At 38.8% G+C, this 20,994-nt stretch overlaps 1 protein-coding gene across 3 annotated transcripts in view; it reads left to right on the top strand.

Moving 5' to 3' along the window:
• Window positions 1-20,994, top strand: part of LOC150074889 (glycosyltransferase 1 domain-containing protein 1-like) — a 199,693-nt gene that overhangs the window by 129,731 nt on the left and 48,968 nt on the right. For all 3 annotated transcript variants that reach the window (XM_090389414.1, XM_090389415.1, XM_090389416.1), the window contains one exon: window positions 19,175-19,273. In XM_090389414.1, the coding sequence (XP_090245540.1) occupies window positions 19,175-19,273 (99 nt within the window). The remainder of the gene's footprint in view (window positions 1-19,174; window positions 19,274-20,994) is intronic.

Raw genomic sequence — 20,994 nt, forward strand, 5'->3', positions numbered from 1 at the left:
ATTCTATCAAATAATAATTTGTATGATAATCCCCATACATTCTTATTCATTTCCTCTTTTACATAGTTTCACCATGCTTATCTCTTCTCTTTTTGAATTCTACCAACATATTCCCATCATATTTGTTTGTAGTGCCTTTTTAATCCTCCATTTGTTCACTTATTTCTCTTCTCCATACCTCTGGAAATTCCTCCTAGCCTTGTTCACTCTCCTCATTTCTGGTAATATCCCATTCCACCAAGGAACAACCCTTTTTAATTTTGTACTCCTCCTCATAGACCTGCAGCAACTTTCATATATAATACTAACTATTTTCTCAGCCCTTTTTCCAGCCAGGCTGCTATCTATTTCTTGTCTATTATCTCTAAGTCTTTTTTTAACCTCTTCTTCAAAACACTGCCAGTTCGCAGAACTCCCTGCAAACCTCTTTTCAAACCCTGTATTACATAGTCTACCCTCTCATCTCTTATCTTGAAACTGATACATCTATGATTGCTGGTAGTCCAGTCCTCCCTAACCCTCCAACACTATATCTTATTCCACAAGGCTTCTGTAGTTAATGTTAAATCTATATTAGATTCTCCTTGTATAGTACTGAAGGTAGAGGGCTGGCCCAGTTCATTTACAATATTAAGTCTCTGACTTATCAACATTTCCTCTAATTGATTTCCTCTAGTATCAGTCTCACGACTTCCCCAAATTGTGGAACTTGCATTTGAATCAATACCAATTGCAATTTTCTTGTAATACATCTACCACTTTTTTTCAATATAGTTTAAATAAGGCTGCAGTTCATCACGGAACTGGCAGTATACACTTACCATATATATGCTACCAACCTTACTCAAGATCTCAGCACAGAAACTCCATGAGTAAAACACAACTCATCAATTTATGTTACCACACAGTGTGCATTTCTTACTATGACAGCAGCCTGACTGTTTACTCCGGACTGCACAATTTTATCAGTTATTTTATAACCTTTAACAAGGTTCCCAACCACGTATGACTCCTGAAGAAGGAGGACATCATAGTCTTTTTCGTCCATCCAATGACTCAACTGCAATGCAACATTATAGGATCTTTGCCCATTCATTTGCAGTACCTTTAGCTTTTTAATTTATATTTCTCTCCTATCCATAATCTAATCTAGTCCTATATTGTTCATAATACTTCTTATATTCACTGCAATTCTTACATTCACTTCTTATATTCACTAAATTCCTTGCTTCTAATTGAATGGCAAAAATCCCTATTTTTTTTCTCTTGTGATTAATACATATAGCACTTTATTCTTCTTTTTACAGTCTTTAAAAACATGTCCCTCTTCTCCACAATGTCCACACGTGGTCTTCCCCTTACACTGATTAGCCACATGGCCATATGATAAACATTTAAAAGATTTTGGAATGAGGACAAGCTTTCATCCGAAATGAGGTCCACTGGCAATAGACTCTTCCTTTATTTATTGATATATCTCTCAACTCCTTGGACACTTCCAAAATCCAATTACTTCCTTCCTTACTTGAAGAAATAGACCTCACAATTTCTTCCTTTTTAACCCTTTCCAAACTATATCCACGATCAAACAACTTTCTATCCCAAAGTTCTTGCATAAACTGTTCCTTCTGTATATCCTTATTCACATCATATACTATTATCTTTAAACCAGGTTTCTTTGGAACTTGGACTTTAAGACTAGACTCTTCCAACCTCTTATTATTCTGTAATTCACTTAGATCACTCATATAATCAACTTCAACCAATATTCCTCTATCTCTGATCTTTCTTGTTCTCTTTACTTTAACTTTCTTCATTAAAGGTCTTATATCCTCATTCAACACTGCTTCACCTTGTTCACTCGTAGTATATTTATCTGTATTCACCTTAATGAAGGCCACTATAGTTTCACTTCCCTTTTTAACTTCCTTCACTTTTTCTCTTCCCTTCTGTAATACAGAAGCATAACTTTCAAATTGTTGTTCTTGATCCTGAATTAATTGTCTACAGTCTTTTACTCTAGACACCATTACTTGATTTTCCACAAACAATCTAATTGCTCTATCTTCCACTGTATCCCACATTGAAAGAATCTTGTTCATGGCAGCTCTAGTTACTTTATTTGCATCACAAAATAGAAAAACTTTTCCTATACCCGTATGTTCACTATCTCCATTATCTATTTCTTCATCTTCTACTCGTACCCTTTTCTGTGCCCTTCTTTTCTTATTCTCTTCTCCACCTTCCCCTTTTTCTTCACTTTTTATTCTCTCTAATCTACAAACTGCTGTCTTTAACTGTTCTTGAAACCTCATCTCCCCAAACTCTTCATTATCCATCGCTAGCAGATCCTCCTCAGATGAGGGCTTCTCACCCCTTCTATGAACCATAATAACTCAAACATTAAGCTATCTACCAAAGTAGTTAAATTAATTAATTAATTAAATTGGCATCATTTTGGTTATACATATTTCCAGAAAATTAGTCTACAGAATTTCAAGTCTAATATCAACAAATATCTTTGTTCATCCTCTCAACTTTCAGCTTATTTATGGTACTAAGTACTATAGGTCCTAATACCTCTCATGTTTGGGGTTTTCATTAAAAAAAAAAAAAAAAAAAAAAAAAAAAATGACGTAAGAAAACAAGCGTAAACAGCATCATCAAAAAAAATAAATAAAAATTCCATATCACCTGTCCATTCCCTCTAATAGTTTATGTAGTTCTTCCTTGAATTCATTCAAACTACCCACTTCCAAATACCAGATGGAAGTTTATTCCAACGATCAACTACCTGCTGGCTAAAGGCAAATTTCCACACATCTGTCCTGCATCCTTCCTTCCTTCTGTGATTTCAGTTTTTGCCCTTTTGTGTGTAATCTAAAGAGGAAGAGTGCCATCAGCATTGAGCTTACTCACTCCTTTCAAAGCCTTAAACACCTCTCTCAGATCACCTCGCAGGTGCCTAGTCTTCAGATGCTGCAATTTGAAAAACAGACCTTTCATGGTAAGAGCATCTTTTTGTTCCTGCAAGAAAGACTTGAGTTCTATTGATTGAAACATCCATTTTCACAACACTTCTCACAACCTCACAGATATATCCCACTATAAAGAAAACACTTTTTTTTTCTCATGGATGAGTTACCATATACCCCCAGGGGCTCTCTCTCTCTCTCTCTCTCTCTCTCTGGGTAACTCGGAAATTTTTTTTGGCTGGTACAGCATAAGCCTCAGGCTTCCTTGCATTATGTGGCTAATAATAATATCGTGCAAGGATTGTCATTTGTGATTTCTTCTAAAAATAAGGGAAATTTTCAAAGCAGTTGTTCCAGACATCTGTAATTCACAAGCTTTTAATAAAAGCCAAAAATATATTTATTATTCGGATTAAGAAAATAATATAAAGATATATACAAGATATGCCTGAAAAGTTTTAGGATTACATTTATAAAAAATTGAAATCTCACGGGGAAAACAATTTATGACCATTTAATCTTCAAAGGGCATTCCTCGTAACTCAATACCTCTTTGCACATCCAGAAGCTGCACAGTCGTATGCTTCTGGATGGCTCTGTGGAACTGTGTTTAACTTGCTTGTCACTCTGGTTTTGATAACAAAAATAATTAGCAGGAAATATAGTGATGGTTAAGCACTGTGATGCCCTTCTGTGTGAAAAACTGCTTGATGATGATTGCATTGTGTGAAGGTGCATTGTTGTGAAGTAAGAACCACTCATCTGACTTGGCCACATCTGGTCTAACACGGCAAATTCTTTTCAACAGTCAGTCCATCTAGTACAAATTATTTGTGCACATCTCCTTGCCAAACAAAAAAAAAATCATTGGCATCGTTTTAGTTCAAAACTTTTGGAACCAGAGTTTCTTTTACCTCTGTGAAATTTCTCCAACACATGCCGTGAATATCTTTTTGTTTCAGATTTATACACAAAGCACCAGGATTCATCACCAGCCATGATTTTTTTTTTAAAAAAGTCTGGATCACTGTCTGCCATGTTATTCCTCTGTTTCAGCATTAATGCATGAAGTATTTTCCTTTTTTTTTTTTTTTTTTTTTTTTTTTTTCAAATCTTTGACAGCAGTCAAATGCACAGTATCCTTGCTAATGTGAAGCTGGTCTGCTGTCATTTGGAGGGACAAGTCACTGTCTTCCATTACATTAACAACTGCCAAACCTTTTCAATGGTTGAGTCCATATGAGACTGGGATAGGTGATCACCCCATGCATCGTCCTGAACATCTTCCCACCCTTCACAGAACCACCCATACTAGCAAAAAATGTTGGATTGTGATAGTGCTTCACGTCCGTAAACTAGACTCACTGTTTGAATTGTTTCAGTTGCACTTTTTCAGCTTTAAAACAAAATTTTATTGCCACTCTTTGCTCGGTCCTTAAATCCATGATGACGTAATTTTACTATGCCAACTTAAACACAACTTTCCAGTAGAATGACTTTGTGAACACTGATGAAACTTGGCACAGAGCCAGTTCAGTCTTGATAGTGAATAGTTTCAATAGTGGCTACTGTATGGCACTAGTAGCATCATTTAGAAAAATCAGCCCAAAAAAATTTCAGATGTACCTTGTATATATGAGGTGCAAGCCAAAGTTTCCAGACTGACTACATGGAACAATAACCACATGTAGTATGGCAGTGTTCCATTAGATACTGCTGAATTAATTCACTGTGAGTTAGATGGTGAGTTTTGCATAAATAAGGTGCTTTTGTGCAATTGGGGTTTATGTATGTTTATGTTGAGCATGTCTTGTGCTTTTGTAGGCATATAAGATAGCAGACATTAAGGAACAGTGAATTTGCATCAGATTTTGTCATAAACTTGGGAAAACAACTTTGGAGACTTAAGAAATGCTCTTAAACAAGCATTTGGTGATAATACTATGAGTAGAACACAGCCTTTTCAACTGTATTTATGTTTCCAAGGCAGCCAAACTTCAATTGAGAATTTTGAGTGCTCTCAGGTTGACCATTGTAAAATCAGACCACTGTAAAAAAAGTGCATCAAATCATCTGAGGACAGATGGCATATGATTAACAATATTTGTGACATTCTTAAAATACATGCAGATGTATTTTAAATGAAAATGTAATCATAAAGAGGACTGAGTAATAAACAGAAACAACTTTCTGGGTGCAAACAGGTCAGAAAAGACAGAATCTTCCTTTTCAAGGTACTGATATTTCATAATAGGGGATGAAAGCTTGGTTTTTGGTTATGATCCAGAAACAAATCAACATTCCTCTCCACGAAAAAGTCCATTATCCCCACATCCATATAAGGCAAGGCAGATCAGGTAAAGATGTTGGAAGAGCCTGCTGATTGTTTTCTTTGACAAAGAGAGAATTGTTCATCAGGAATTCCTTCCACCAGACCAAACTGCAAATCACCAGTTCTACATTGGGTCCTAAGGTGCATGAGAGAGTATGTCAGGAGAAAATACTCCAACAAATGGCACACAAAATGGTGAGGGTTCAATACCCTTGTAACGAACAGACTCCCCAAGGGTGAGGTCATCCTGGCCACCAAAACCTCTCAAGGCACATATACAAGAACCTGGCAAGAAACAATCGACAAAGAGGCTGCTCCACGGTGGATGCATTACAGCACATTACTAACGCGGTTAACAGCTGCACTCATAAATATCTTCTTGCAATATCCATAGACTTCACTGGGATGTTGGACTTAATTTGGTGGCCAAGCATCCTCGCCAGACTCCAGGAGGCCAATACCCCCCCCCCATGACCTATATAGCTCCATACAGGCATATCTCTCCAACTGAAGAATCATTGTAAACAATCCGTACTGCCTGTACTGTACACCAAGGGTGCCCGCAGGGTTCAGTTCTCAGACCGGTCCTGTGGAGACTGATCTTGGACAGCTTTCTTAACCAAAACCTCAACGGAGTTAACACCCTCGCCTATGCAAACAATCGTATGCTGTTGCTGCTTGAGGCCAATAGCAGGGCCCAACTGGAAGCCATGGCAAATCAGGCCACAGACACGCTACAGGAATGGATGAGCCTAAATTATTTGCGTATATCACCCATGAAGACGTCATCAATCCTCTTAAAGGACTCACTCAATGTGCAGAGACCCTCCAGAGATAAAAATACAAGGGACCACTGTAAAACTGACAATGGAATTGAAATATCTCAGACTTGTGTTAGACAGGAACCTTTCATTCTCCCCACATGTCGACTATTTATTAACCATAATCAGGAAATACTCTGGCATGATCGCTAGAGTAACCAGAAAGAACTGGGGGTTAAAGAAGAGGACATTATCCCTCTTCTACGGGGCAGCTTTCATCCCTGCTGGCTCATACTGTGCAGACATCTGGTTTAATAGGGCAACCACTGCCATAAACAGAAGAAAACTGGACACTCTGCAACAAACCTTCCTTCTCATAACCTTGAGAGCATGCTGTAAGGTGAGCACACATGCTCTCCAGGTTCTGGCAGGGATCCTCTCCCTAGACCTGGAAATCATTCACTGTGGTTTATTGTATCACTTATCAAAAGGAACATCAAAACCTGCATAGAATTCACGACAGAACCTAATGATAGCAAAAGCATGAGAAACAATGGTTCACAGACTCCACCAAAGGAGCTATAACAAGAAAGTTCATTCCTGACATAAGATTAGTATACCCAAGGCAACCACAATGGCTATCACCTGGTTTGTTCACCACCTTCCTACTCACAGGACATGGCTCCTTCAATGCGAAGATGTCCTCTTTCTGCATCGTGGACTCTCCAGCCTGCAGCTGCGGGGAGGATGAGACATGGAGTCATGTTATGTATGACTGTATGTTATATGAGGACCTCCGCTACATCCTCATCACAAATACTCATGAGGAATACCTAGTACTACAATCCGAAGACCACTACAAAGCTCTTCCCACTTTGCACAGGAGGATGCGGAAAGGTCAGGGAATGACCACTGCATATTCCCAGAGCAATATGGCTTTAGTTGCTAATGCTCCTAAAAACCAAACAACAAACAAACTAACTAACTAACTTTGCACGGGAGCTCTTCGTGAGGTGCAGGACCCTTCCAGCACCTTCTCTGCTGCAACCACCATAAAAAATTTCTCTCTATACTACCTATCAACCATCTTGAACTGCTATGCAAGCCTCTGACCACATCACCACAGGAAAAAAAAAAAAAAAACCTACCTCTTCACCATCCCAGAGATCCAGCAACAATCTGGCACTCACCAATTACCTCCCACCTGGCCACCCCTGCAAAACTCGCACTTCAGTGAACGTACGTAAGTTCACACAATGGAGGACTAAGACAAAAACTCCAATACATCGGACGGACAGCAATCTTGGACGGGACCTGCTCCCATGCGAAACCTGAAATCAACCAGACACCTTTCCTTCTGGAGAGCATCTAACTGTCCTGAGAACCGTGACATCACTAGCCCTAACTCAACTATAACTCTCGCAGCTCTGCTGCAAACACCTTTGAACCCCTGTGTATTGAATGAACAGCAATCTCGGATGGGATTCGTTCCCATGTGTGTGTGACCCACAACCATTCTGTCTTCCAGTCTTCTCAGATGTTACTTGTTCCAGGAACTGCGACGCCACTGGACTAGACATAAATACGACCTCTGCAGCCATGCTGCCAACTGCACTTGGCGATCTTGAATAGGGTGCTCTTACCCTATTTACCTTCAATTCCCTATCCCTTGGAGGGGGGAGGTGACAGTTTTCTGTCTCCTCCTCTCCCTGCCACCCCCTGTTTTCACCTGGTGAGGCATGGGTCTGCCTCACTGACCACCTGGGGTCGCCTTCTCTATCGTCCCCATACTTCTGCCTTTAACCCCAGTCTTCAGCTTCTCCCCCATTTTACCTATATGCCAACATACACCCCAAACTGCAAAATCTAATTACATCCAAATTAAATCGCTTTCTCAAAAAATATATATATATATATTTTTTTTTCTAATTCTAGCGTTCACTCCCATGATAGGTTTTTTTTTTGTTTTTTTTTAGGCCCTAGCTACTGAAATCTCAGGAAAATATGTGGTAGGGCCTGCCACAGTAAAGTATAGAGCTACTGTGTACCTGGTCTGCCTCCACGGGGCTTAGTATGCACAACAGTGGGTCTCATTAAGGGCCCAATGGCTAAATGGCCAGATGAACAACAGTACACAACACTACATCTCCCAAAGATCACACACTTTTAAATCTCTGGCCTCAAGAGTGTGCTGTTTCATGTGACAATGTATATTATGTGGAGATGGGCGAACCCCCATCGTGTCTCCCTGTGACTCCTTCCTGTTACCCAAAATGAAAATCCAGTTCAAAGGGCAAAGATGCTGCAGATTCAAGCTGAATCGCAGAAAGTGTTTGACAGCATCGTGAAACAGGCATTCTAGAAATGCTTTAAACAGTGTGGAGAAGTTCTGGGATCGATGTATAAACTCTGTGAATTGGGACTACTTTAAAGGGACAATGCCAACATGTAACTGACTTAAGTCTAAATTAATTTTATTGCTCCAGTCTTGGAAACTTTTTGCTTGTACCTTGTTTATATATATATTTACACACTGCTTAAATCATATATATATATGATCTGAGCTGTGTGTGGATGTGTTTGTGTCTACACACACACACACACACACACACATTATTCAGATACACTGTTCTTGACTGAAATTGCCCAACTAGAAAAACTAGATGGATTTACCCAAAAATTTACATGAATGACAGTAATGTATATGGACAATAATGATTAGTATATCAAGTTAATGGGCACAGTAGAACATCCAGCAAAATGTCTGTTACTTTCCTGACACAACAGAAGCCTATGGCAGATATAAGCTTATCTGTAATAAAGTCACAAAGGAGGTTAGACAAGCGAAGGCTGATTACAAGAAATCCTTGGCAAAGGATGCAAAGAAAAACAACAGACTTCTTTACTTATGTAAATTCTAGAAGGAAGGGGATGAATCAGAATGGTCCACTTGATGTTGGTGGTTTGACCGTTGATGATCCTGCTCAGAAAGCTGATAAACTGAATGAGGATTTTGCATCTACATTCACACATGAGGAATTCTCTAAGGAAGGGGAGGACAGAAGTTTACTAAACTCTAACAGGGTGCTAAATGGTTTTGTAATCACAGAGAGCAAAGTGGAGGAGAAATTGTTGAAGTTAAACATAAAAAAAGGCACCTGGGGAACATGGAATATATCTAGTTATATTCAAGGAGGCAGCGAGGGAAGTAAGCAAACCTTTCACCATAATTATGAGAGCATCCTTAGATTCAGGGGAGGTCCCTATGGACTGGAAATGTGCAAATGTATTCCCAATTCATATAGGGGATTAAAAAGGGTGCTGCAAATAATTATAGACCTGTTTGTTTAACTTCTGTTCCGGGGAAAATAATGGAGTCACTGGTTAAAGAAGTGATGCAGGATCACCTAGACAAGACTGCAGTAATAGTTCAGACACAGCATGGGTTTGTTAAGGGGAAGTCTTGTCTGACCAATTTGATTGGATACTACGATGTGGTCACAAAGGAACTGGATACAAAAAATAATTTTGATATTAGCATTAGCATTAGTAGAGGCATTTGATGCAAGAAAGCAAGCTTATGCAGCATCAGCCAAAAAAATTAAAGTAAAATAAATAAATAAAAAATAACCACTTCCACTTCACCCCTCTGTTCGTTCGAAATACCTGTCCAGCCGAGCCTTAAACGTATGTAGGCTATCAACTTCCACGACAAGGGACGGAAGTCTGTTCCACCTACCAACCAACCGCTGGCTAAAGGCAAATTTCCACACATCTATCCTACATCTGTCTTTCCTCTATTTGAATTTATGCCCTCTCAGGTGATTATTCTGAGCAAGAGGAAGAATCCCATCAGCATTGAGCATGCTCAAACCATTCGAAGCTTTGTACACCTCTATCAGATCACCTCGCTGCTGCCTAGTCTCCAGACACTGTAATTTGCAAAACTTAAGCCTTTCTTCGTAAGAGCACCCCTTTGTTCCATTCACTAATCTTGTTGCCCTTCTCTGTACTCGTTCCAGCAGCTCTACATCCTTCTTGAAATGAAGTCTCCAGGCCTGTATACAGTACTCTAGGTGTGGCCTGACCATTGCCTTATACAAGGGAATAATCACCTCCTTATCCCTGCTAGAAAAATTCCTATATATCATTGACAATACACCATGAGCTACTCTTGCAGCCCGTCTGCACTACTCAGAGAACTTCATATCTACCACTGTCAGTGTAGTATCACAGAGTTGATACGTTGCTCTGGGGTTGCTGTTTCCCATATGTAGTACTTTACATTTGTCAATGTTAAACTTCATTTGCCACCTCTCAGCCCATCTGCTCAACCTTTCCAGATCCTGTTGCAGCAGCATAGTGTCAGTAGTGTCCTTGACAACCCTGCCAACCTTCGTATCGTCTGCAAACTTGGACATTAAGCTTGATATACCATCATCAATATCATTTATAAATACAGAAAACAATAAAGGACCCAATACTGAACCCTGAGGGACTCCACTAATAACATTAGTCCACGATGAGCAGTGTCCATTGATTACCACTCTCTGTCTTCTCCCCCTCAACCACACCTTTATCCATAGCAGCAATTTGCCTCCAATGCCACACTGCTCCAATTTGTGCAGCAGTCTTCCATGTGCAACAGTATCAAAAGCCTTTCTAAGATCCAAGTATATAATATCAAAGTTATTCCCTGCATCCAGTTCTTTTGCGACTGCATCATAGTATCCAATCAAATTGGTCAGGCAAGACTTCCCCTTAAAAAAAACCATGCTGTGTCTGAGCTATAACTGAAGTCTTGTCTAGATGATCCTGCAGTGCTTCTTTAACCAGTGCCTCCATTAATTTTCCGGGAACAGAAGTTAAACTCACAGGTCTATAATTATTTGTGTCAGCCTTTGATCCTCCTTTGTGAATTGGGGTCACATTTGCACATCTCCAGTCCATAGGTACCTCCCCTGAGTCCAAGGAAGCTCTCATAATTATGGCTAAGGGTTTTCTTACTTCCATTGCTGCCTCCTTTAATATAACTGGATAGATTCCATCCACCCCAATGCCTTTCTTGTATTTATCTTCAACAATTTCTCCTCCAATTTACTCTCAGTTATTACAAGATTCTCTAGCTTACTGCCAGAGTTGAATACACCTCTGGCTTTCCCCTCACTGAATAACTCCTCATGTGTGAATGTCGATGCAAAATATTCATTTAGTTTGTTAGCTACCTGAGCAGGATCATCAACAGTTGACCCATCGATATCAAGTGGACCAATCTGATTCATCCCCTTCCTTCTAGAGTTTACATAAGTAAAGAACTCTTTGCTGTTTTTCTTCGCATCCTTTGCCAAGGATTTCTCGTAATCTGCCTTCGCCTGCCTAACCTCCTTTGTAACTTGGTTACAGGTCAACTTGTATCTATCATAGGCTTCTGTGTCACGTGTTAATTTGTATGTATCCCATGCATTTTTCTTCTCTGCCATATGCCTCATTAGTTCATCTGACATCCATTTAGGCCTAAACCTTGAACAATATTTCTTAGTTGGTATGTAAAGCCTAGTAGCTTCCAAGATAAGTTCTTTGAATGCTTCCCATTTTGAATTTGCTGTTGGTAACATCATCAGTTGATCCCACTGTATAGAATTTAAATACTGTCTCAGTCCACCGTAGTCGCCTTTACGAAAGCAATACCCCTTCCCTTTACCTCTAATGGTAGTTACCTCTTTGAGTAAATCCCACTTCAGAACACTATGATCACTGCCACCTAGTGGTTCATTTATCTGCAGATTCTTAATGCATGAAGAATCACTACTGATAATCAAATCAAGAGTATTACTCCCTCTAGTTGCCTCCCGAACATGCTGAAGTAGAAAACAATCATCCAATAAATCCACAAAAGCCTTGCTAGTGTGTGAGTGACCAGCCCCCAAATTCCAGTCAATATCTGGGAAATTAAAATCCCCCATAATAAGACTCTCTGATTTACTGGCCCACTCTATTTCTCTGTACAGTTTCTTATTATACTCATCAGTTTCATTAGGCCTGTAGCACACTTCTACTCTCAATTTTGATCTCCCAATGCTTATGTCACACCAAACTGACTCGACACTGCACTGTCCAGCGATGTCAACTGGCTTCACTTCCTTGGATTTTATGTGTTTCTTAACTAATAGCATAACCCCTCCTCCCTTCCTATCCTGTCTATCCTTTCTGTAGATATTGTACTCCCCAAATTCCAGTTCTGCATTCCTTATATCTGTGTGACACCACGTCTCTGAAATCCCAACAATATCTGCCTTTGATGTTTTGAGCAATACCTCAAATTCATCAAATTTATTTACTAGACTCCTAGCATTGGTGTACACGCAAGTATACATGCACCTGCTCTTTCTCTTAGCCACCCTAACACAACCCATGTGTTTACTTGTACCCCAATGATTCCCAGCAGTCTCTGAAATATCCTGCATCTTATTTTCCAGGCTGCTGCTCATTCCATAGAAGCAGTGCAAGAATCACTTTCTCCTCTGCCAGTGGCTACTGTTAATCTATTAGTCCTTGTATCCCCCCAATCTAGCAGTTTTCCGACCCTGCTAACACCGCCTCGATAGCATCAGCAAACATTCTTGTACCCTTTCTATTTAAGTGTATCCCATCCCTGTAGAAGCGGTCTCTCCTGTTAACAAGTACAGACCAGGCTGAAAAAATTTCTACCCCCTGAGCCCTGCTCAATCTTTCCAGGGCCGAATTGATCGACAGGGCTCTCATCATATACTCCCTCCTATCGTGTCTGGGCAGAATTGCAGACACTTTCAAATTCAACTCTAATTCACGGCTTTTTTTCATAAGTGACCTGTACTTGTTAAGTAATTCCGCCGGTCTCCTACTCTTAATATCATTAGTGCCAACGTGTACAACTATATCACCTTTTGTGCCCTTAAAAGATGATATCCGCTCTACAACATCATCAACCTTTGCCCCTGGCAGACATACCCTGGTCCTGTTCCACCTATCCTTTTTACAAAGCATGTTTCCTGTTTCGCTGACAATAGAGTCACCAACAACTACTAGTTCCTTTGGGACTAGGGCATTCTGCCTTGGGGGCTGCCACTGTGTTGCGCGATGACCAAGTGCAAGCTCTGGCATTGGTGTGGGCAGCTGAGAGCTTGATGGTCCCCTCACTTGTAATCCTTCGAGGGCATCCACCCTGTCCTTCAAGCTCTCATATAGGCCCATAACAATGCTGAGTTGATACCTGATTTCCTTACACTCCTTGCATCGCGCACATACAAAGACATCCCCAATGGCAGTATCATGTCCCATACCTGACTGCTCCGCAAACATCAAGCAAATAGTGCATCTTAAAAGGCTGTGATTTAGAGGGCAACTGCCCCCCCCCTCAGTTCTCCTCTGAGCCACAGCATTCCCATTAGCTTGAGCCTTTTGCTTTGCTGCTCTGGTTTGAGTCACGATTTCGATTTGCTTTCAATAAAAATTTCAATTTCAGTACAAAATTAAATCCTAAACTTGTATCCCAACACAGTTATAACGCTATATTTATGTTTCAGTAACGAGTGTTATCTACGAAATCTACGAGTGTTATCCACGAAATCTACGAGTGTTATCCACAAAATCTACGAGTGTTATCTACGAAATATTTATGTTTCAGTAACGAGTGTTATCTACGGAATATTTATGTTTGAGTAATGAGTGTTATCTACGAAATCCCTTTATATAACTTCCGTATCAAGTTATGTATTAATTATTTATTTTTACTAATTATTTATATTAGGTAACCTAAGTGGTTATATGTATAGTTAAAAGTACAATTTAATTGCCAATGAAGTTCGACAAGATTAATAGATTTTACTGATTAATTTTCGCGTAGCAATGGCGGCTATTTACGATCGGTAAACACGTGGATTTGATACCCTTTCCGATACTAAGTAATACCTACAAAATCTCTATCTAAGTTACTTTAAACTTAAGTACGTAAATAGGAATATAAAGCTACTCTAGAAAATAAGTTAATATGTGAATTTAAACTAATAAAGCAGAAAATAAATCAGAAAAAACCTCTGTTCCAAGAGCGGCAGAAAGGCACGTCCGCACAGGCAACCCTCGTCCTCAGACGTCATATACTTGGATTTCGGAAAAGCCTTTGATACTGTTGCACATGGAAGACTGCTGTAAAAATTGAAGCGGTATGGCATTAAGGGCACGTTGCTGCAATGGATAAAGGGATGGTTGAGTGAAAGACAGCAGAGAGTTGTAATAAATGACACTGCTCTACGTGGACTAAGTTATTAGTGGAGCCCCCAGGGTTTGGTCCTGGGCCCATTATTGTTTTGTGTATTTATCAATGATATTGATGAATGTATATCGGGCTTAATGTCCAAGTTTGCAGATGGTACAAAGGTTGGTGGAGTTGTTAATGATAGTAAAGACAGTATGCTACTGCAACAGATCTGGAAAAGTTAGGTAGATGTGGTGAGAAGTGGCAACTGAAGTTTAATATTGACAAATGCAAAGTTCTGCATATGGGTAGTAGTAACCCAAGAGAAGCATACCAACTGTGTGGCACTACACTCAAGGAGGTGTAGAATGAAAAAGACCTGGGGGTAATTGTGTAGTCGGATATGAAGTTCTCTGCCAGAGCAGATCATGGAGTTTTGTCAATGATATATAGGAATTTTGCTAGCAGAGACAAGGAGGTGATTATACCTTTGTATAAGGCAGTGGACAGGCCACACCTTGAGTATTGCGTACAGGTCTGGAAGCCTCATTTTAGGAAGGATGTAGAGTTGCTAGAACAAGTACAAAGAAGGGCAACAAGATTGGTGAGAGGAACAAAGGGGTTCTTTTACCAGGAGAGGCTTAAATTCTGTAAGTTGCAGCATCTGGAGACTAGGCACATGCAAGGTGATCTGATTGAGGTGTACAAGGCCTTGAATGGTTTGAGCAGGCCCAATGCTGAGGGAATACTTCCACTTGCTGAGATTAAGAACCTGAGGGGGCAGCATAGATTCAAATTGAGGAAATACAGTTGTAGAATAGATGTGCAGAAGTTTGCCTTTAGCCAGCAGGTAGTTGATTGCTGGAACAGACTTCCATCTGTTGTTGTGGAAGTTGATAGCTCAAATAAATTTAAGACTAAACTAGACAAACATTTGGAGTGACCTGATGGGTGAAATGGGAAGGGGGTTTTTTTGGCTGATGCTCTATAAGCTTGCTTTCTTGCATCATATGCCTCAACTAATGCTAATTTTTCTTTTTCCTCATTTATTCCTTCAACTTCCATTTTCTGAGACATTTTCTTCGTACATGTTTCCTGAGAATTACAGTCTATAGAAATTCAAGTCTAATGTTAACAAGTATCTTCTTTCATCTTCTCAACGTTCAACTTATTCCCTGTACTAAGTACTATAGGATCTAATACCCCTCCTGCTTGGGGTTTTTAGTAGAAAAAAAAAAAAATTGTAAGAGTCAGATATGAAGTTCTATAAGAAGTGAACACCTCATGCCAGGAATAGCTTGTGGAGATTTTGGCATTTTGTAACATGCAGTGATAAGGAGGCAGTTATCCCGTTATATAAGACGATAGTCAGGCCACATCTGGATTATGGCATACAAGTCTGGAGGTCACTTTTTAGGAATGATATGGATCTGTTGGAAAAGGTGCAGAGGAACAAAAGGATTCACCTACCTGAAAAGGCTCAGTTCTGCTGATAGAATCTTCCTCTTGTTCAGGCTAGACACATCAGAGGAGCATAAATGCAAGCTGAGGAAGCATGTTGAGGAAAAGATGTGCAGAAATTTTCCTTCAACAAGCAGGTGGTGGTCATTTGCTGGAACAAACATCTGGTGTTATAGAGGTGGGTAATTTGAATAAATTCAAGGAAGAACCAGAGGAACAGTTGATATACAAAGTGCTGGCTTTGTTTTGGTTGATGCTGTATAAGCTTGCTTTCTTGTATCATTTGCCACTGCTAATACTAATTACTCACACAGCTTGTACATACCAGAATACCAAACAATCCTAACTACATGCATAAATCTCTTCATCTTTTCCTCATCAACAATCCTTTAAAAGTATACTATTAATGTTAATGCTATACTTCTGTGCCATAACTATTCTCACTCTCACATTATTTGGCATTAGAAGAATATACATTGGAATGATCTGTGTGATTTCTATTCCCCCTTCTCTTTTTTTTTTTTTTTTTTCATTACTATTTTAAATCTTTAAATCCTAACATTTACTCAGATCATGTCAGCAAAATTATCTTTTTGAGTATTTAGTCCTTTATACCTCATTCCACCCAAAAAAATGTTTTAAAAGCTATTTGCAATAAGAATATAGCATATATTTCAATTAGTTTGTGCTCCTTTCACTTTTTGTCTATTTTTAAACTTACAAAAAGTGTTAACAAGTTATTAATTAATTAACCTTAAATCAGCATGGGGTCAATTCAACCCTGAAATATGTCAGCAATTTGCACTTCCCGCAGTCCTCACAGCTGAAACTCCTAATAGCCGTCTTTTAAAATACTTTAAATTCTCGGCAGAAAATTCCAGAAATGTTTAATTATTGCAGAATTAGGAGAAAAAATTCATTATTAAATTATATGTATTTGTTATTATTATTGTTGTAGCTATTATATTATTTCTCGCTGATTAGGGGATTCCACTCCGTGATGGGTACTGCTACCAAGTACACAGGGTGGTTGTAATGTCTGGTGTTACTGTCGGTCGAGGAAATCTCTGACTATCCTAGAGGTGTTCAGGATTGCGACTTTCTGGAGTTCCTTGTAGGTGTTCTCTGGGAGACCTATTGCTACTAGGCTGCTATGCAGAGTCTTTGGTACCATACCAGTGGTTGACACGATGATTGGGATGGTTGATACTTCTTGCATATGCCACATCTCCTTGTCTCAGGTTTGTGTACTACCTGATTTTTTCCTTATGGTTTTCTGGACATTGCTAGTGTTTGGCACTGCTATGTCAATCAGGTAGGTAGCCTTTTCCATCTTGTCCACAAGGGTTATGTCCGGTCTGTTGTGTGGGATGGTCTTAGCCGTTATTATGGCGCGGTCCCAGTATAGCTTGTGGGTTCAGGTCTATAGTACTTCCTGGGGTTCGTACTTGTAGTATGGTACACTTTCTTTGGTCAACTGGTATTTCCTTGCTAGCTTCTGATGTATTATCCTGGCTACCTGGTCGTGTCTATGAGTGTACTCAGTCTGGGTGATCACCTTCCACCCCGCGGTGATGTGTTGGATCGTTTCTGAGGCCAGGTGGCATCATCGACATGTGTCATCTGATATTCCAGGCTCCTTTGCGATGTATTTTCTATAGTTTCTGGTGTTGATTACCTGATCTTGGATGGCCAGGATGAATCCTTTAGTCTTGGGGAAGAGCGTCTCGCTTGTGAGCCATGCATTGGAAGCAATTGTTATCGATGTGAGCTTGATGGAGGTCATTGTAGTGTCTTCTTTGCCCATCTTTCTAACTTAGTTTCTTGTACCGTCTGTGCGGGAGGGGTTTCCTTGCTTAGGTTGAGTGGGGTATACCACTTATCTATCTTCCTTATGGCCTGGTGGAGTGGTGCTGTGTTGTTCTCGAAGTAATCTTTCAGGTTAACTATCGCTATTTTCTGTTGTTCTATCAGGGCCCCTTCCTCCCTCTTTCCGTGGTATTGTTATTCTGTCTGCTGACTTCAGGTGGTGTTGGAAACTCTTGGTCATCATTGTCCTTGTCTTTTGCATGATATCTTCTAGCTCGGTGTTAGTCCAATGTATGACCCCAAATGTGTTTGTTAGTACTAGAGCTGCATAGGTGTTTATGGCTTTAACTGTGTTCCCTCTGTTCAGCAGGCTTCTGAGTCTTTGATGATATTTTTCTGTCAGGCACTTCTTGATTTCCTTGTGTTCTAATTGCTCAGCCTGCATCATCCCTAAGTAGTTGTAGGTCTCTCCTTCTGTCATAGCTTCGATCTCTTTACCAGTCAGCAGCTGGTAGTTTCGGCCAACTAATTTTCCCTGGCGCAGTATGTGGGTCTTGCATTTTTCTAGACCAAATTCCATCCTGATGTGAGATGTGAGCCCCTGGGGTTAGTTTTTTTTTTTTCATGTTCAATTATTAATAGCATGCTCTCTTTACTGCTGCATGTTTTCCTCCGATTGGCAATGCTCTCTGGCTCCATGACATTGATGCCTATTGATATGCCCGCTTCACGTTTCATGCAGGCTGCCTAATAAAAATCTAATAAAAAATTCATTGATAAAGAATTGTTGAAATCCTCTTGTGTCACACGGTAATATTATAATTGTATATACTACTTTTACTGTAGGATTTTAGTTGTTCACACAGTAATTCAGAGTACCTTTTTTGTGTATGTATTTTATTTATGCAGAATGGAGATTTTTCCTAAATGAGAGTTTAATGATACATTTGCGAACTTTTTTTCAGAACTGTTTCTTGATCCCTTTGTAATAGAAACAAAACTGTTCGAAAGAAAAAATTATATGCAAAGAAAATATTAAGATATTATTACTGGATATTGCACCTGTATATTCTTCTGCTGAGATTTCATCAAGTGCCTTTTCTTATCTCCCAATACTACAGCTCTTATACATTCTTTAGTAGGTTTATAACTGAATGTGAATATGTGAAAGAAACAATTGAACGTGTTTTATTTATTTATTTTATTATTTTTTTTTTGTTTTGATAATTCTGACAGTGAGCAGAAACACAGGGAGTGAAGTTGATGAAGATAAGGCTAGAAGATATATGGTGTGACAGAAGAAGAAATAGCAACAGCATTTAAATTGAAAAAATCTATAGGTGAAGCAGGAAAGAAGAAAAAGTTAAATCATATTGAAACCAAAAGATTTTTATGTTCTAAGTAAAATTTATCCTAGAAAATTTCCAGAAATTTTTTTTTCAATATCTGTTTCAGTTAATATCAGATTTTCAGGTCTGCCTCCATGACATAAAGCAGGACATCATTTATTAGCTAAAATACATTCCTTTTAAATTCATATTAATTCAAATTTGCTGTATAAAACAATGTATGAATTTTTTATTTAATTGTTATTTTCTTTGAATAGGCAATGGATTTAGGTACACCAGTTATTGCTCGTGACATACCAGGAAATAGAGATGCTGTTGCAGATGGAAAAACAGGTTTTCTCTTTACCACACCAAAGGTAAACAGTGTACTTTAACTCAAGTTATGTGTAACTTGAAGACAGTTTTAAATTTCAATTAAATAGTAATGGATTATCATCAAATAGACACTTGAAATATGTGAAGAATATTTTTTTCATTATCAGAAGTCTGATAGACCCCCCATCTTCCCTACTCCACCCACCCAGTAGCATAAAACTCTTTTCCACTATAACCATGCTGACCACCCAATATCTTTCAAAGAAAGTCTCACCTCTGGTTTATCTATTAAAAAATTATAAAAATAACTTAATTATCAAATAAATAGGCAATGAAAGTGTAGATTTTACAAACATAAGCATTAGAAAGAGGCCAGATTTTTTTTATATATATTTTTTAATACTGTATAACTTTTTGTTATAATAATAATACGTTATAATTTTGCTATTCTAAATTGGTGTTTAGTTCTGGAAATGAGTGAAGGGTGTTGTTTTTTGATATTTTTAAACAATTACACTTTCTTAACATAGCACAAGAGATGAACAGCTGGTTCCCTAAATTGGAGTAAAATATAAAAATAAGGTGCAAGCCACATTTGTGCCCCCCTTTCTTTTTTCAGTTTATCCTAAGCACTTTCATGTTTCATGTAGGAAAAATTAATGATTCTAATAATTTTATTGTAGTTAATTTATGAACTGCAGAAATGATTATTAAGCTGCACTAAATTCAGCAAATTCCTATAAAACTCTCCCCGAAACAGTCAACTTCATAAGATGAATCAGTGTGCAGCTGCAGATGCCAAATGACTAAGTAATCAAGCAGTTTTAAGTGCTTGATTACTGAGTTCTATTCACATTTTCTTATATTACCTTCTTTCTTTTTTTTTTTTTTAATTATCAGCAGCTTTAGTTTTAAGCAGTGCACTAGAGACCCCAGAAGAGAAAATCACCCTTTTCTTTTTCTCATTTTTACTAACAAATAATTAACTTCCCAGCTGCATGGTCACTGGCTGGCATCACTCCTGCCCCCAGGACTATAGGAGCAAAAATGGATATTAATGAATGGCCACCACTAGAGCCGAAGAGCTTCCATCTTAGTAACAGCCATGAAATTGTCCGTGACCTTTCTTTTCTCGGGAAATTTAAAACTGATTTGAACAAAGAGGAACCACCAGCATGCATGTTTGAAAATACACTCTTTATCGGCTCAGTCAGTGGGAAAACACTCTCTCCTTTCATCATACAGAGATGTTCAGAAAATGCAGCAGGATCACCAGAAATGGTCAAAAGGCTCCAGTCAGGTGATCAATTGATAGTGGCCACTCAACCCAGACATTCAGAGCTTTTGTTGTTAAGTGAAATCCAATATAAAATTTCTCCACATGCCACACTAAACTCCTCAGAGGGAGTTAAATGAATGGGATCTGTTAAGCTGTTCAGAAGAGAAAATAGTCCAGTAATTACAAAGTCAGAAAATGGCACAAAAATAAATAAATAATGATCCAAAAATATGTTAGGCTCATTTCAACATACAACATCATTTTGATCTATAGTTCATGAATTTACCAACTTTGGTTAAAGAAAGATACCTAAATTACTGTTTTCAACTGTACATCCAGAATCTCATAAGATACAAATGTTGGAAGTTTGAAGACTCTCAGACAGTAGGGTGATGCCACTTGTGCAGACTGTGGATCTATATACCATGTACAAACTGAATGTATTGTAACAACTCAATTCAACAACTCAACCATGTCCTATTT

The sequence above is a fragment of the Mastigoproctus giganteus genome, unplaced genomic scaffold (assembly GCF_048544385.1).
Source record: "Mastigoproctus giganteus isolate SK-2022 unplaced genomic scaffold, ASM4854438v1 scaffold_16, whole genome shotgun sequence".
Classification (NCBI taxonomy): domain Eukaryota; kingdom Metazoa; phylum Arthropoda; class Arachnida; order Uropygi; family Thelyphonidae; genus Mastigoproctus; species Mastigoproctus giganteus.